Source organism: Acanthopagrus latus, chromosome 17, assembly GCF_904848185.1.
Source record: "Acanthopagrus latus isolate v.2019 chromosome 17, fAcaLat1.1, whole genome shotgun sequence".
In the NCBI taxonomy this organism is placed as follows: Eukaryota; Metazoa; Chordata; class Actinopteri; order Spariformes; family Sparidae; genus Acanthopagrus; species Acanthopagrus latus.
The window spans coordinates 14,779,104-14,793,515 of record NC_051055.1 but is presented as its reverse complement, the minus strand read 5'-3'; the positions used below and the strand labels follow the sequence as shown (position 1 = coordinate 14,793,515).

Here is a 14,412-nt window from a genome sequence, read left to right as displayed (position 1 = left end):
GGAAACATGTCTTTTAAGCCTCAGATCTTTAAGCGTGTGCGGCGCCGTGGCTCAGAGGTGCTCAGACAAAGCCGCGCGCTCGCACATAAGAGCAGTTTGACCGATTTACACATCGCGTGCGAACTAACCGCTTCTCGTGACAGCGGGACAGATGCTTCTCAGGCAAACGCTGCCTTCACTGCAGGAAGTGTGGCGAGGCAGCACAGCGCATGCTCTCGTGCCTCTCCGACGAGCGGAGGATGAATTATCCCCTGCTGTAACACGGTAGGTAAAAAACAAACAAACAATGACAATATGCTTTAAAAGTAGCAGGTGGTGTGTCAGACTTCCAGGTGGACCCTGTGTGTGGAAGAGGAGCGCGCGCCGTCGCACCCGTTGTTGGCCGGGGTGTGCGTGCCGCCGCACCAACAGACGTCAGCTCGAGTGGCTGAAGGAGGGTGAGAAAGGCACGCAAACTGTCCGTGTAGGAGTTGGTGATCCAACAAGGGCTACTTGATACAGTGTGTGGAATATGTTGGTCAGTTTATTGAAGGCTGCTCTTCACTGCATGGAGAGGTTTCCTGTTGTGTTTCTCTGCCATGGAATGATCTTAACAGACAGTTTGTGAATTAATTTCTCCTCCATCGCTCTCTCTGTGCTTTTGATTTGATCTCGTCGCCCAGATTAACGCCTTAGCTGCTGCTTGTGTAGGAAAAGAATATCAGAGACAGAATCATATTAGAATTAATGCTGTGAGTATTAATTATGTGTTGTAGTGTTTACCAAACAGGGACGTTACACTTCTTTTCCCCCCTCCAGCTTCTTTGACCACAGATAGTCCAGTTGTCAGTTTATTCACATTTGTGTTTATATGTTGTGTATTTCTCACCAACTGTATTACCAGTTCTTATTATAGACATGCAATTGCCCTATCTTTGCCTAATTTAACTGTAACTTTTTCAGAAATCTTATAGTATAGACTACTTAATACTTTACAATTAACTGTCTTATGGTCTGTCTCGGGAGACTGACAATAACTGGAATTTGAAGATCTGCTTGTAATGACTTGGTCACAACAATCCTGCAGATTGAATTTGTTCTTCCTCAACAGGTCTTTTATTGCTGTGATATTTGTGGCCAAAGTGGTGACCTAAACGCAACAAGGTTGCATAACACAGCGCTGACATGATTTGACCTAAGTGTTTCTCCCTAAATAGATGAAAAACATTTATGACGGGACATTTTACCTGTTGAGTCCAATGTGGTGATTAAATTGCAGTGCCACTGTTTATAATTCAGGCCTTATAACCCAGGATTTAGAGAAGAATTTAAGCTTTTGTGCCATCCTTTAGAACAGTCATGCACATCCTCAACAGCATATATGAGGCATGGCCTGCCTATGTGAGGATTATGTCTTTTAAAACCCAGCATTGATTCATTTCTGTGACAGTTGCATGCCAGAAAAGTCTGTTGGGGGAGGCTTTCATTGACTTGCCTATGCATTAAATAGCATCAGTGCATGTGTGTGTGTGTGTGTGTGTGTGTGTGTGTGTCATCTGGATGTTAACATGCGTGCTTGGCCCTCTGTGCGTGCAGCTCTGCGGGGAAGGGTGATGGCGGGTGCTGAGGTCGTTGTGTCTTCAGGGAATCTCATGACGGTGAGAGAAGAGGAGGGGGAGTCCAGTGGCAACAACCATAAGACTCAAGTCATCCTGCACCTGCAGCCCATCCTGCACGGGTAACATGGCTTGTATATCATTATGGGCCCAGTAGATGATTTGCATCAGCTGTTTGATAAAATTGAGAAGCAAATGTAACTGTGAGACAGATTTTTGCATAAATGTATAAGCAGATTTTCATGTATGACAAAACCGTTCTCTGTACGCCTCTTGCTCATTTAGGCAAATCTTACATTATTGTTCAAAATCAGTGCTGTTTGTGATCAGTTCAGTGAAGGCTTTAAGTTACAGAATACAACAATAGGCTGGGCAGAGAAAAAGAAAATAACTCAGATTTAATTTTCAGGTGAGACATGCAGTCACTATTGAACACGTATTTTTGCGTTTACATTAAGAATTGTTCAACTCTCAGCTACTATTACATGATTCATGTGTTTAATATGGGAATCTGTCTCCCTCTGCAGGATAAATGATGACATTGCTGACACTGGCACCACAGTCTTGGCCATAGAGACACACCATGGTAGGTGACAGAGACATTTCCCTCCACAGAGTCATATAAAGTCAATAACATATTTGTTTAATATGATGAATTTGATTATTGAGCCATTGCAGTTTACTTCAAGCTGCTGTTATTTAATGAATACAAAGAATATTGCTAAAAATCTCGGGAAATTCCACACTGTTGCTGTGACTGGTTATGGTTTTGGTTCTCATTTCTAGACGACAGTAAAGCAGAAGGAGAGGAGGTGGAGTACGGCTACCCCATCACCTGTGGAGACAGCAGGGCGGTTCTGCTATTCAAGAAGTTTGTGTGCCCTGGAATTAATGTCAGATGTGTCAAAGTAAGTTGATTATTTTTAATGTATCAATATTATAGAGTTACTTAGTTAAAGGGACAGTTCAACTTACACATTTATTTTCTTAGCTGTAGTGCTGTTTGTTGATTGATATTTTTTTGGTGAGAATTGCCAAGTTGTGGAGATAGAGATGAATAAAATGCAACTAGATGGCACTCAGTGCGTGGTAAAGAAATCAACAGTAACGTCTTGTTCCAGAGGTCATTACCCGGTTACTCAAGATAACCCACAGAACTTTTTGGGGGAAGTTCCATAAAGGGAGTATCCCTTCAAACAGATCTACACCCGCTTCACCATATCACTGCAGAGGGGAAGGGTGCAGCTACTCATGGACGAGAGGCTCGCACTCGGAAAGCTCAGCGCATGAATATTAATGCCGTGAGTCCTTGGCTTGGCTAGCTTATTATCTTAGTTAGCTAGCCTCTCGTCCATGATTAGATGCTCGCTTCCATCTGTGTTATGATACGGTAGAAAGAAAATAGTTCCCACACAAAACTTCCCACAACAAGGTCTGCTGATTATCTCGCGTAACTGGGTCATGCATGCCATCTAGTTCCATTATATTCAAGTGAAAGCTGGCAGCTCTATGGCGGCTAGCACCAAAATTCAACAACTCACACCAAAGAAATCTTGATGGATAAAGAACACTACAGGTAAGAGGTAAAATGTGCATTTTTGATTTTGACGTGACTTTTAACGTTCCCCCCATCATCTGGATATGACAATCTTACCATCTTGTCTGTCACATCTATTAATCTTTTCTCCCTGTACATTTAATAGTTCTCATGAACATTGTGTTGTCTTCTTGTTGTCTGCAGTTCAATGACCAGCTCATCAGTCCTAAGCAGTTTGTGCACCTGGCAGGGAAAGCCACTCTGAAGGACTGGAAGAGGGCCATCAGACTGGGAGGTGTAATGCTCAGGTAGACTTATAATATTATAGCAAAAGCAATATTTGTTGGTCTAACTTTTTCCTTATAGCTGCTGTGGAAATACGTGCATTCTAACTGCATGCCAGGAGTCCTACCATAACTTTGTGGTGTTGGGGTTAAAGTGTCAGACTTTAAACACCTCAATCTAATGCAGTTAGCAGCATATCTCACTCATATAATTGGCACTTGTGTCGAGTCTGTCTGTCTTGGGCTTTGCCAGCGCATTCCAGAGGCAGTCGGTAAGCGGCGTTATTATGATAGCAGGATCAAATAACACGCCAGCAAGCTGCTGAATGATACTTCTCACCCCTGTATCGTGTTAGCACTTGTTCTTGGTGTTGCAGTGAGTCAATATTACCAACTCAATGGGCAATATCTGCTCTTTTCATTTTCAGTCCTCCAGAGGTCAGATCAATGGGCCTTGAGCCAAGCAAACCTCTTGGATAGTTATCAGGATTGTCCAACAAATTCCGTCCTTACTTTAACGCCCCTCTGCAGCTGTGTGGTGAAAATACTTTTTTCGGATATTCTGTAGTGTTGTTTGTTTTTAACCTGCCTCTCCCCACGCAGGAAGATGATGGACTCCGGCCAGATAGATTTCTACCAGCATGACACCGTGTGCAGCAACACCTGCCGCAGCACTAAATTTGATGTGCTGATCAACAGCACGCGGCTTCCTCCGGGGACCTTGGTGCAGCCGAGCCCGTCGTGTCTGGCTCTCGACCCTCTTGGAGGACAGGTGCCTCCCCTGACAGGTAGATTTCAGTTGGCATTCACAGTTTGAAGCTTTTCCTCCCACATATGCTTTGGCTGCTGTTTTGTTTTTTATCTCCAAGATGATGCTGACAGAAACGTTTGATGCCACCTGGTTATATTTCACTGCATCTGCAGTGATGAATGAACAATTGTAACACTCAAGGGCAATAAGGAATTAGGAACTTAAGGCTTTAACAGTCACTTACCTTCAATAATGCACCACTCTCCACCACTGCGGAGAGAAAATATACAAATCAAGGAAAAAACAAGTGAATTTTCTTCCCTCTGCCTACTCAAGTTCAGTGGTAATAAGAGATGTTTATGCACTCTATTTAGAGTACGTCCCTTTTTGTATTGATTTCAGGAGAGGTTGTGCATGATGCCGTAGAGGCGGAGGAGCCCTTGGAGGAGAAGTTCAGCCCAACAGCAGAGTGGAGCGCTGGTCCAGCTCGGCATGGAAATCCCACAACAGCCAATGGACATGCTGCAAAGAGAAAGAGGGCTGACACACCTGGTAAATATAAGAAAATGGGTGTACGGGTGCTTGTTATACAGTCTGAACAGGGTGAGGAAGAAAAAGACTATTTTGACAGATATGATGACTGCACGATGATTCACCATTAGGGGAAATGATCATCAAAATCATTATGATGTGACCTTTGTTTGTGTCTGTACAAACAAACATGTTTTCTCACATCCGGAGAAATGATTCTTAGGACATCTCAGCAGCTCTACAGCACTTCATTATAATCTGGTATTAACCACTTTGTCAGCTGACCAAGTTCAATGTCCTGGAGATAAATGTGGAAAGTTTTATCATGGTAAGAGCACAGATTGAGAACCCACCGACCTTCAGTCCTCCAGAGGCCACACACTCAGCAGACATGTCCTTTAAAGGGTAACTTTTGAAAAGGAAGAAGAATGTGTGCATTTAAAAGGTGATGTCTCTGGTCCTGCTGCATTGATTTTTATCAGTTCTTTGTAAAACTGTCTATAGAGCGTATATAACTGACCAACAGTGTTACTGGGCTGCAATGATAGACCAGAGGACTGCTTTTCAAACCCTGGTGCCTGCATTACCCACAGTGCAATGCATATAGCTACTGACTGACATCAGCAAAGGCAATTTATAAGATTGCTTGCAGCTTCCTCTGGAGCCACAAAAGGCTTTATACGACTTTTATTCACATATCAAGTAATTCCCCCCCGAGACCCGTGAGTACACTTTAAAGGATAAGTTCACTCAAAAATGAAATTTCTGTTATTATCAGCTCAAACTCATGCCGATGGAAATTCAGGTAAAGTTTGTTTGTCCATAAAACATTTTTGGAGCTTCACAGCAAAACAGCATTGCAGGATTCTTCTAAAGAACTGAGGTAAATGGGAACTTGAAATAAGACAGAATGGCTCCATACAGCTCATCTGATCTAATTCAGGTCCCCAGGAGCCCTGAAATCTCTAATTGATTTGAAAAGATGCACAGTCAAGCTCGACGTACCCACTTTGGAAGGTGTGCATGCTGACGTTTATTGGCCTAACAGCAACAGAAGCGATTTCTGCTTTCGAAAGGGTGTGCCTCACTTGTTTCGGAGATCGCTGCTGCGCTGATTTGCCGTGAAGATGCAGAAAGGTTTTGTGGTCTTTGAAACTTCACCCATCTTTCCATCGGAAGTGGGGTATCCGGGTGGGTAGATCATGAATGAAGATCCTTTAATGTGCAAAATTGGTGGACTTACCCTTTAAAGGACTTGCTTGCAACCCTGTGTCAGTGATGGATAAAATTGCTAAGTGATGAGGAAAGGAGATGCAACATTCAAATTCGAACTGTCCTTGCATGAATAATAAATGAGCGGACACCAGAAAAACAGTGACATCTGTGAATATTACCGTCGGTCCACCTACAGGCCCGTCAGTCCCTCGTGTCACGCCTCTTGCAGCCACTGCTGTTTGACACCTCCGATACACCGAGCCAATGAACCTCTGAATCTGCAGCTGTGGGATGTTCTGCCATTCCTGCAGACTGGCCTTAAAAAGTTGCTGACCACTTGCAGGCGGAGTCGTGTCCTTTTATATTACCATTGACGGCATCATTTCCTTGCTTGGCTTTTTCTTGCAGGGATCTAATCTTTGATTTAAGGCCTTTTAAAGGTGACCTGATTAGGCATTCTTCCCGCTTTACCACAGACGCCATCGTAGCCTCAAGTGATCTTTTGCGAGAATGGCAAATTGCAGCGCCTCACTGCACAAGCGATATTACTTGTCACAGAGCTTAAAACAAATTGACAACTTTAAGCAAATGTACTCAGCCCGTAGCCGTGTGCTCCTCTATCTCCAGAGGTGTGTTTCTTTCCATTAGTGTACATTCCGGACGCGCAGAGATAGATGAATTTAGCTTCGGATAGCTGTAAATGGGATTTGGAATATTTTCCACGGGCATATTGCATTTATCTTGACGGACATTTAAGGAAATGTGAAAGTGGAAGCATTTCTCGCCAGATAAGATATCAAGCACTTCTGACATTTTATCACTCCAATGTACTCAACTTGTATTTTGCTCAGTTTTGTACAGCTCCCCAGTCATTTTTCAGCGTCCCTCCAATCGGCCCTGTCCTCCTTTCTCGCCACTCAGTACCTCTTTTCTAACCCATTTTCCTACTCTTTCCTCTCTTACCGCTATCACCCATTTAACATCCTCTCTCCAAGTGTCGCACCTCTCCCATTTCCCCTATCTCTGTATATCTTTTTTTCATTGTTTCTCCAACCCTGACACTTCTTCCTACGTTTCTCTCCCCAATTTATTACTCTCTTTTCAATTCTTTAACTCTCCCCAGATCTCACTTCCAGGCATTTCCCTGCCTCCATCTCATTTATCCCGCATTTCTTATTTATTCCGCTTTGCTTTTTCTCCCCATTGAGTCCAATCTATTTTTCTGCCCAACTCCCAAGCACACGTAGGAAAATGAAATCTCTTCACCATAATTGTGCCCATACCTCTTTCTCTCCTATTTGGCCGTGGCACTTTTTTTTGTTGTTTTTAAATGTGGCGACAAACAAAACACACACACACACGCATGCACACACACACACACACACACACCGTCGTTCCCCCTAGTTCATTATAATGTTCCACCTTCTCCAGACGGAGTGTTGAGCCTGTGGAAGGGTGTTGCAGACTCGGGGCTGATGGGGGAGGTTCTGTCCAGTCTGCAGACTGAGTTATTAGCCACTTTGAAAGGCGTGGAGGTTCGCAGTGAGAAGGCCGACCTGCAGGAGACAGGTGAGTTCCCACAGTGGGGCCAGGTTAGTCTGATATCCCTGTGTTGGTGTTCCAACAACGTTTAATCATAAAAATGCTTAATACTGAATCCAGTTGATAATCGGTAGACCACATAAATACTTTAACTCACTTGTACTTATACATACTTTATATATACTTTACTGTTTGTATGGGTAACGTTGACTTTTACTAAAGTAATATTTTAACATAAATGATACTTTTACTCAAGTATGGCTTTTAGGTACTTTTTACAACCTTGTACAGTATATTGCTGACTTACTTTTTTTAGACTGAGATGACTTTTTATTTTCCTTTCTTATTTAAATTTTTCTGCAACAAAGATACTTGGTAAGGTTTAGCAAAAGATCATGGTTTGGGTTGAAATAGACCCTTCCACAATGTTAACCTAACAATAGAAAGGCTGACCGTCTCACATGTGCCTATTTTTCAGTCTTTTTCTCGAGTCACACAGCTATAACCTCAAAAAATGTGATTTGTCAGTTGTAATGCCAGTGCTGCAGCAACACGGTGAACTAATTAATGGCCATTATTTAATTCACATTTCTAAAAGTGATTTGATGCGGACAAGCTGACTCCTGCTGTTTTTGTTTTGGCAGATGCCGTCATACTCAATTCCCTGTGTAAGATGTGTGGGCTTTTAGACTCAGTGAAGCAAGCTCTGGACCTGAAGCGCAGCCAGGATGAAGAGAACAAAATCCATAACAATGATTATGGTGAGAAAGCTGTTGCATACATACAGTGATATACCAACAGAGAGACCAAGTCCCTCCTGTTACGGTGGACCACTATAGGACCTTATTAAAAACTAAAAAAGTACATTAGTAGTGAGAGGCAAATATTTTTTTTTTTATCCCCTTTGAACTCTGCCATTAATTATAACTATTGAGACTCTAACAATACATAGTTTGAATGACAACCCACCCAATAGACGGTTAATTGATGTCATCTCATTTCTTATTATAAAACTCTTAATTGAAACCTTGTAGAGCCAACATGCCAGCTCTCAATTCACACTGGATCAACAAATGACTTGACTCTGGCGGTTAACTACACCAGATGGGGAGGGACTCTGCCTCTGTATGGATTGAATGAACTAACATGCTGTCTCTTTTTAGTGTTGGATGACATTTTGGAGGAACAGAGGAAGCAGAGTTGTGATAAAAGCACCTCTTACAAAGTTAAGTCCTTGAAACACCTACGACCTCAACGTCACAGCCCATCAAACAGCCAAACCCACAGCTTTCTTTCCCCCATCCCGTCCAGGCCAATGATCCAGCCTCTCTCTGTTACTGGTTTGTCTACGGCATCTTACGCTCAGCTCACCATCAACCCTCATCTCTTCACCCATTTCTCTCATCACCATGCCAGAGCTGGCAGGATGGACCGAGATGGCCATAGCAGCACGCTAGAGAGGGAGCATGAGCTCAGTGAGAACCAGGAGAAGCTTCACAGGCTCAGACAGGAGGGCGTGGACAAAGAGGACGCCTCAGGGACCCACAAAGAGCTTGGACAGAGGACTGTTCAGTTTCAACCAGACCATCACTTTAGAAGTGAGGGAGTGGAGGGGACAGAGGGCATGCATGACATTGAAAAGGTGGTTATAGGAAGAAAGGCATCAAAGAAACATAAAATCAAGTGAGGGAGAGAGACAATCCCAAAGGGCCGCTGGATTAGGTGAGGGAACATGCCTGAGGCCTGAAGACTGACAGGGGAAAAGATTTAAAAAACAGCGTGCTGTCGTCAAACTACTTTTTTTCTTGTGGTCTCATTTATAAATTGTGGTTACTTCAGTTGTGGTTACTTCAGAGATGTTACTGGCACTGATTTGTTCACAAAGAGCATTTTGGATATTGTTTTCTTACATTTTATCAACTTCAAACACAGCAGAGGTGGAATGATTAGTTGATCCATCATTAATTATTTGACAGAGAGAAGATTAATTTGCAAGGATTTTGATAATCGATCAGTTATTTCATTTAAGCAAAAATTCCCAAAATGCACTGGCCCCCACTTCTCATATGTGAATACTATTTGTTTTTCTTGAGCATTAAAGCATGTAAACCTATTTAGGTAGTAATCCCAAAATGAAATTATGAACCTAATTTAATTAAGATTTAAATCTTTAGTTGCCGAATACACAGACTTGTTTTCTCTTCATTTATTGTATATAGTATTAACACCAGGTTTGGGTGAGAGTTTCTCAAAAATTCTAAGATGCCTTTAAGATGTCTGTAAATATATTGACCTTGCTAAAAGTAATCTGCAACTTTTTCAGGTATTTGTGACCTCGTACTTTTCTAAATAATTTCTAATACTATTTGTAATTGAAAACATGTATGTTGTGAGTTACACTTGTGTGTGGAGTTTGATATAATTCTGAATTTGTGAAATACTGTATAACTCACTCAGGCTTGTGTTGATAATGCCTCAGATCTATGCATCAGACACTTACTGTCTGAAGAATAACATCATTCTTGACAGTGACAGTGACAGTACTGTGCTTCATACACAACTACACATACATTTATTTTCCCTGGCTATGTATCATAGAAAAGACCTAAGAGAAAAAAATGTAATACGCATGAGAGGATGATGAAAGAACACTGATGTTCCAAAGGGACCATGTGAGAGATGAACACATTTCAAAATAAAAAATTTTGTTTGTTTTTTTAACAGTAATGTGTTCAAGAGCTAAACTCACTCTTGTTGATTAGAACTGTAATGTGTTGGTGGGTCACTGACTTTGTGACTGTACAGATAAGAAAAGTGCCCACTGAAGGAAGCCAATATATTTGTTTTTTGAGTTTGTTTTGATTTGTCTACTGACACAGTTGTTGGTGTTAATCTAGTCTTTTCTCTAATCTCATCTTTTCTCTATTTGTTATATGAGGGCCAGCAGGGGCTACTGGAAAATCTTGGAATGGGCGCCAAAAAGTGGGGTGGTGTGTTAGCATTTATGGATGGTCACAGTTGTCTGGCTGGCTTTGCATTTGATATTTTCATCTTATTTCCATTTTTTTAAGCACTGTAAATGAATAGTCCCTAATGTTAAATATCAGATAGAAGCATAATATGCAAATGCCACTCACCAACTCTTGCTAACTTCTGATGTAAATACCTGTTACTTTGGTTCTATTCACTAGAACAGACGTTAACGGGTAATCCAACAGCTCTGTGGGGTAACACATAATAATTTATGGTGTCAAATAAAAATGTGTGGTGTGTGGCCAGATGTGCACGAAGCTTCGAAGTTTACCTCGCAGATAGCAGTGTAGCAGCAGCTTGGTGTGATTCACTGTTCATTTACCTCTGAAGCACCCTTTTGCATGCCGAGCCGGTGTGATAGACAGTGATAGTTTGATAGCCAGCCTTTGACAGCTCCCTTCAGAACTGTAATGGTATGTTATTATAAATTCATGCACAACACTGCATGTGCAGATGTCGTTGTGTTTTGCGGGGTCATGATTGGCAGCTGATAAAATGACTTTCATCATAGTGCAGCTGTCAGCATCCCTACTAACGCCTGCGCTGTTGTTGGTGTTTTTGCAACATCCTGTTAGGTTTACTGCAAATTAAACTATCATGCAGTTGAACAGATTCGGGCCAAAATACTTCTGAGTTTAAATGAATTGCCACTCTGTGCCTGGAATACCAGGGCGCAAAATGGCTGCCATGCATCAAGCAGGTGTAATTACAGGTGTTAGCTTGACATACGCTGTGCTCCTTTGGTTAAATTAAGTAATTTGCTGAGCAATCCATCGTTCATCTGTCATTCAGGGCTAACAACATTAGAGGTGAGATGTGCACTCGTGTTGGAAGCCTTAGATGTGTCTGTTGCCCTCCCTGTAATTTAATCCACAGCTTTAATGTTCGCACACAACAACAAAATGAGTGATGAATAGGCTGCATAATGGCACGTTGATCCAATTGGGATTCCAGGAGCTGCAGCTAAACGTGTCAGCCCAGCCATGTTTCAACATCAGCCTGGTTCATGCAGGGCAGAGGCTGCAGCATCAGCATTTGTGCAAGATGTTTAATTTCAAAGGTGAATCTCAGGGCTTGGTAATGTAGTGATGATATACGAGAGGACACCTTGCAGCATATGACTAGTGTACAACCATCAAACACACAACTATAAGGCTTTTCTAGGAGCAGTGCGTTCAGATTTTGTTTGATAATATTCAAGTCTAGCAACAGTTGTCAACAGAATGTGAAAAAATAACCCTTTGACACTATACGTGAAAGACATCTATATATTGTGCTCCAGAGATATATACTGACATTAGCATGCAATCAAGTTAACCCTGGCTTGTCCTGTCTCATGATACCACTTTGAAACTCAAGAGACGATGGTAGTGAGTCACTGTAGTGCCCAGTCTGCCCTCTGTCCAAAAACACCAAGGTCATATTCTTAATGGGCTTGGCCATGGGCACCTTGGGGATGACCCAAACGCACTGAGGCCTACGAAGGTGGATGCTGACTGTTGCTGAACTTTCGTCTCGCTCTGGTCCCCTCTCATGCCTCAGCCCGCCATGTCTTTGCCGTCAGAGTCAAAGCCGTAGTCGGAACAACTGTAAATCACCTCTTTACTGTATTACCATCACCAAACTGGTCTCTGACAGTCTTGGAGGCTGCACTCCGTCCCTGTCTGGCCATGTAAATTGCTAGGCTGCTAATTCTGGTTCCAACTCTGGTTTGGGGTCCATTCCAGTGCGTCTCACAGCCAGAATTCCAGCTCCCAATAAGAGCAGGGTCAGCTAAAATGAGCCTTTACCTAGCTGCAAGGCTAACTGAGCTAACTAGCTAGTGGTAGCTACAGTCAGAGGCTGCCCAATGTATTGTTGGAATATGAATTCTAAGGCCAATTCTTAATATTGCACCACCATGTATTTAAACAGCATGTGTCACAGTCACAGTTTTTCTACATAAATATTTACACATCCAATAGTGAAGAGTGAGTCAAGATTTCCTCAGCAAACATTTAAACAAAAAGATGTAACCCAATTTAATGAAAATAAATTAAGAAACACATTAATTATGGAGGCGTTTGCTTCCTACCTGTCATCAGGGGGTGTGACAACATGCTCAAAACTGTTTGTTGTGTGAAAACATGACAAGCCTCAGCTGGGAAACAGCAGCTTTTTCCAGTGAAGGTGAAATGTAGCAGAATGATGATAACATGTCAGAGAGCTGATGTGATTTTAGAACACGAGAATGATGATGTGATTGTTTAATGAAGACGCAAACTGATAATCAATGCAAAGGTAAAACTGTAGGGGCTTTCTCAACCTGTTGTTGCTACATCTGTTACGAGCGGATGGGCGGTGAAGATTAAGAGATGTCCCATTAAAATTAGGCCGAGAATGGCAGAAAAAGCATAAAAAGACATCAGCACCTCGTTCTTGTCTCTAGAGATAAGCGCTTGTTTTGTCACTTAGAAGGGGACTGAAAAGGACATGACTCTCAGCCGTAACCACTGCGTGCTTAACCCCAACTCTCATTCTCTCTGATTCAAAGAAAAAACAAATCTTAATTCTAAAATATGTGAAAGATTTTGAACAGATGGGGCGCCGCTTAGCTCAGTTGGTAGCACATGCGTCCCATGTGCCAAGGCTCTGCAGCGGACCTGGGTTTGACTCCTGGCCAGGGTCCCTTTGCTGCGTGTCACTCCCCCCCTCTTACCCTGCTTCCTGTCACTCTCTTCAAGCTGTACTGTCAATAAAGCCAGAAAGGCCAAAAAATATTTTTAAAAAAAGAAAGATTTTGAACACATACACACACACACACACACACACACACACACACACACACACACACACACACACACACACTTAGGCTTCCCATATATGAAATGATCCTATACTGATCTGGAATTATATTTTTGTTACATATTTTTAGTAAGCTGAAATTTTCATACTAGCTGCTATGCTTAAAGGGTTAGCACTGTCTGAGGCGGGTGCGTGAGCTCAACTACGCATTGAGGGCGTGAATAATGTCTTTTCAAATCAATTTGAGGTCTTGGGGCTTACAGAGACTTGCTGGATGTACTGTATGCAGCCATTTTATCTTTTCTTTTTGGGTTGGTTGTGTGAGGTTTTAAAACAAGTCCCTATCTCCTCCAATTGTTTAGGTGAGTACTGCAGCAATTGTCATTGTCCTGTTTTAAGTGAACTTAACCTTTTGAGTGGACTCTGACCTGCTGCCCATGTGAAAAAGTTGAAAGTGTAAAGCCTTTCGTGGCACCAGAGGACGAATCCTGATAAATTCCCTCCGGTGATGGGGCACTCATTAGCTCAGTTGGTAGAGCGAGCATCCCGTGTGCAGAGGCTTTATCCTCGCTGCAGCATCCTGGGGTTCGAGTCCGACCTGAGGCCCTTTGCTGTTACTGCACGTTAACCCCCCCAATCCTGTTTCCCTCTATCTCATCCTGTTTCCTGTCATCTCTGAAACTGTCCTATGAATATAAAAAAACAACAACTTAGAAATGACCTCCGATGACGTCACAAGGCAAACACATCAGCTTTCTAGAAATGCCCACATCTCCCTTCAGTCCCCACAAAGATACCAAGGAAGGAGTACACACACACACACACACACACAGACGGGAGGTTTTGCTTGGCCGACGTTTGAGCACCACAGTGTCGCTGCCGGACTCCGCCACTTGGAGGCGCCCGGCTCATACTCTGTGTGCGCGGAGAAGTGGAGGCAGGGAAGGAAAGTGGGCTTGAGAAAGAAATCTCTTCCCTGAACTGTTTACCCTGACGTCAGTTTGCAGAACTAGCTCTGCCCTGTCTCCCTCAGTGTCTCTGAAACTCCACTCAGTGAGAATTGGGGGAGTAGATGGGCTCGGCTCTGCTACCCGCGCGCCCGGACCCGACGGAGTGAATGAAATGATTTCTCGCGCACAT

The 14,412-nt window shown here is 42.8% G+C and overlaps 2 protein-coding genes across 8 annotated transcripts in view; both read left to right on the top strand.

Annotated features, from left to right (window-relative positions):
• The first annotated feature begins 23 nt into the window (after positions 1-23).
• On the top strand, positions 24-9,758 carry LOC119005991 (glucocorticoid modulatory element-binding protein 1-like). 4 transcript variants are annotated; one of them, XM_037074239.1, is made up of 10 exons: positions 24-437; positions 1,576-1,717; positions 2,123-2,181; positions 2,382-2,503; positions 3,337-3,440; positions 4,020-4,204; positions 4,570-4,719; positions 7,345-7,482; positions 8,100-8,216; positions 8,619-9,758. In XM_037074239.1, the coding sequence occupies exons 1-10, from the start codon at positions 287-289 to the stop codon at positions 9,140-9,142; spliced, it is 1,692 nt and encodes a 563-aa protein (XP_036930134.1). In that variant the 5' UTR covers positions 24-286; the 3' UTR covers positions 9,143-9,758. The 4 variants fall into 4 exon arrangements, with proteins under 4 accessions (XP_036930134.1, XP_036930135.1, XP_036930137.1 ...); XM_037074240.1 differs by having other exon boundaries at positions 28-264; XM_037074242.1 differs by lacking the exon at positions 24-437 and adding an exon at positions 457-517.
• Positions 9,759-14,200: 4,442 nt separating this feature from the next.
• ptprub (protein tyrosine phosphatase receptor type Ub) overlaps positions 14,201-14,412 on the top strand; it is a 175,054-nt gene continuing 174,842 nt past the window's right edge. For all 4 annotated transcript variants that reach the window (XM_037075201.1, XM_037075200.1, XM_037075199.1 and 1 more), the window contains exon 1: positions 14,201-14,412. This exon is cut by the window's right edge and continues 96 nt beyond it. The gene's annotated coding sequence lies outside the window, so the exon portion shown is untranslated.